The sequence below is a fragment of the Quercus lobata genome, chromosome 3 (assembly GCF_001633185.2).
Source record: "Quercus lobata isolate SW786 chromosome 3, ValleyOak3.0 Primary Assembly, whole genome shotgun sequence".
NCBI lineage: Eukaryota > Viridiplantae > Streptophyta > Magnoliopsida > Fagales > Fagaceae > Quercus > Quercus lobata.
This window is the reverse complement of record NC_044906.1, coordinates 56804491-56807093: the sequence shown is the minus strand read 5'-3', so window position 1 is coordinate 56807093 and position 2603 is coordinate 56804491. Positions and strand designations below refer to the sequence as shown.

Genomic DNA, 2603 nt, shown 5'->3' with positions numbered 1-2603 from the left:
CGGAGTAAAGAGAGGAGTAGAGATAATATGAGATAAGTTCAACGAGCATCTGAGGATAAAATCCATCTCAGCAACAAGTGTCCGAGGTCAGTACAAGTGCCATATCATCATGGAGTTACATCATCACTAAGAGTTAGACATCGGATAAGGGATAAGAAAGGAGAAGGGCAACAAATATCTTCAAAAAGCTGCTACCTCCGCATTAAATAACTTCCAACCAACTCTCTAGCCGCATTAATGTGGAAGTGATGCCTAAACAGTGATCAAGCAGCCTTACAGCTACTAGTTGATGGTTCTAGGAAGTACTGGATGAGACAGCAAGGAGTTTCCCAAATCTAACCTACACGTGTATGGTAGGGATGATACCAAGACTGGAGTATATAGCATGGAAAGATGTACTAAAATAGGGGATTGAAAAAAATCAAGAAATTTTGGAAAGAAGACTGTGAACTCTTGTATGATCGTATTGTTTAACAACTACAATATAATACGAATCACTCGAGTTACTCCGAGGAGTGATTTTCCCATCTTACGTTTGTCTAACAATCTTAAATTACCAAATTTAATCGTTTTTCTTCTGGAGTAGATCTAGTTCTTTCATCCACGCTCTACAAATTTATTGTTTGGGCCGCTTGGGCTAGAACCCAATCCTATTTTGGGTCTAATCCCATTTTAGTCCTTACAGTAATCATATTACACTCATGCAAGTGTGAATGTAGTATATACTAGCTAGAGTGTAAAAATTGAAAAAATTGTGTACATCGCGCATGCAAATGTGATGTAGTATACCGGAGTGTAAGAAATAGTGTGAAGCAATATTTTTCCTTTTTAAGTATATCATACCACCTAATGAGGACAAAAAACTTACATACAGATTTTTTTTTTTTTGGTTCAATCTGGTATCTCGGACTATTTATAGGTGAACAATTTTAGAGGATACTTACTAACTTGACATAAAAGATATAGCTTCAATGGCTCTTGATACCATACCTTTATGGCTTCCTCTTCTCCTTATTCTCCCTCTTCTATTGCTCATGAAAAAAAAGATGGATGAGCGGAGTTCAAAGAACCTTCCACCAAGCCCTCCTAAGCTCCCTATTATAGGTAACTTGCACCAACTTGGTGTGTTGCCTCACCAATCTATGTGGCAACTTTCCAAGAAATATGGCTCTGTGATGCTCCTTCAACTTAGTGCCATAAGAATTGTCATAATATCTTCTGCTGAGGCAGCAAGAGAAGTCTTAAAAGATCATGATCGTGCTTGTTGCAATAGAACTCCCTTAGCTTGCACTAAAGTTTTTTCCTACAATTATAGAGACATGGCTTTTTCACCTTATGGTGATTATTGGAGAAAGATAAGGAAAATATGTGTTCTTGAGCTTTTTTGCATGAAGAGGGTGCAATCCTATCAGTTCATTAGGGAAGAAGAAGTTGCTTTGCTTGTGGATTCTATATCTCACTATGCATCTTCTGCAACCCCTATTGATCTTTCTGAGAAGCTATTTGCCCTCAATGCAAGTATAACTTTTAGGATTGGTTTTGGTAAGAGTTTCCGTGGGAGTGGTTTAGACAATGAACGGTTTCAAGCAGTGGTTGATAAGGTAGTGTCCATGATAGGAAGCTACAATGCATCTGAATTCTTTCCCTTCGTGGGATGGATTATAGACACTTTCTCTGGTAGATTTAAAAGGCTTGAAAGGGTTTTTCATGAGTTGGATACTTTATTCCAACAGGTCATTGATCTCCACCTTGATCCTGAGAGGACAAAACTAGAGCATGAAGACATTATCGATGTGCTATTGAGAATTGAAAGGGAGCAGGCTGAGTCTGGCGATGCTGCTTGGTTCACAAAACATAACATTAAGGCAGTCCTCTTCGTAAGCTGCCAATCTTTTATTAATCCCATGTTTTTATTTATTTATTTATTTTTAACCTTATCAAATTAGCCCATGTTCATCTACTTACCTATTACTATATTTGTTTATTAGGATATATTTTCAGGTGGAGTTGACACTGGTGCAATTACCATGATATGGGCGATGGCAGAGCTTGCTAAGAACCCCAGATTGATGAAAAAAGCACAAGATGAAGTTAGAAATTTCATTGGAAATAAAGGGAAAGTCACTGAAAGTGACACTGACCACCTTCATTATCTAAAGATGATAGTTAAAGAAACTTTTAGATTGCATCCTCCAGGAACTCTACTTTTTCCAAGAGAAACCATGTCACACTTTAAGATCAATGGTTATGACATTTACCCAAAAATGTTAGTACAAGTTAATGTCTGGGCAATAGGACGAGATCCTAAATACTGGGAAAACCCAGAAGAATTCATCCCAGAAAGGTTCATGGATAACTCCATTGATTATAAAGGTCAAAATTTTGAGTTATTGACATTTGGATCTGGTCGAAGAAGTTGTCCTGGGATGTATATGGCAACAACAACAATTGAGCTTGCACTTGCAAATCTTTTATATTGTTTCAATTGGAAATTACCTGATGGGATGAAAGAGGAAGATATCAATATGGAAGAGGAAGCTGGTCCTAGCCTTACTACGAGTAAGAAAACAGCTTTGAACCTTGTGCCAATCAAATTGTTTTAA

At 37.5% G+C, this 2603-nt stretch overlaps 1 protein-coding gene across 1 annotated transcript; it reads left to right on the top strand.

The window, feature by feature from the left end:
• Positions 1 to 961: 961 nt before the first annotated feature.
• LOC115982400 (cytochrome P450 71B34-like) lies at positions 962 to 2603 on the top strand. The gene is made up of 2 exons (XM_031104986.1): positions 962 to 1877; positions 1989 to 2603. The coding sequence occupies exons 1-2, from the start codon at positions 972 to 974 to the stop codon at positions 2601 to 2603; spliced, it is 1521 nt and encodes a 506-aa protein (XP_030960846.1). The 5' UTR covers positions 962 to 971.

Coding starts and splice junctions, on each gene's coding strand:
- LOC115982400 (XM_031104986.1), top strand. CDS start 972: ATGGCTCTTGATACCATACCTTTATGGCTTCCTCTTCTCCTTATTCTC. Junction 1,878..1,988: donor ACATTAAGGCAGTCCTCTTC/GTAAGCTGCCAA, acceptor TTTGTTTATTAG/GATATATTTTCAGGTGGAGT.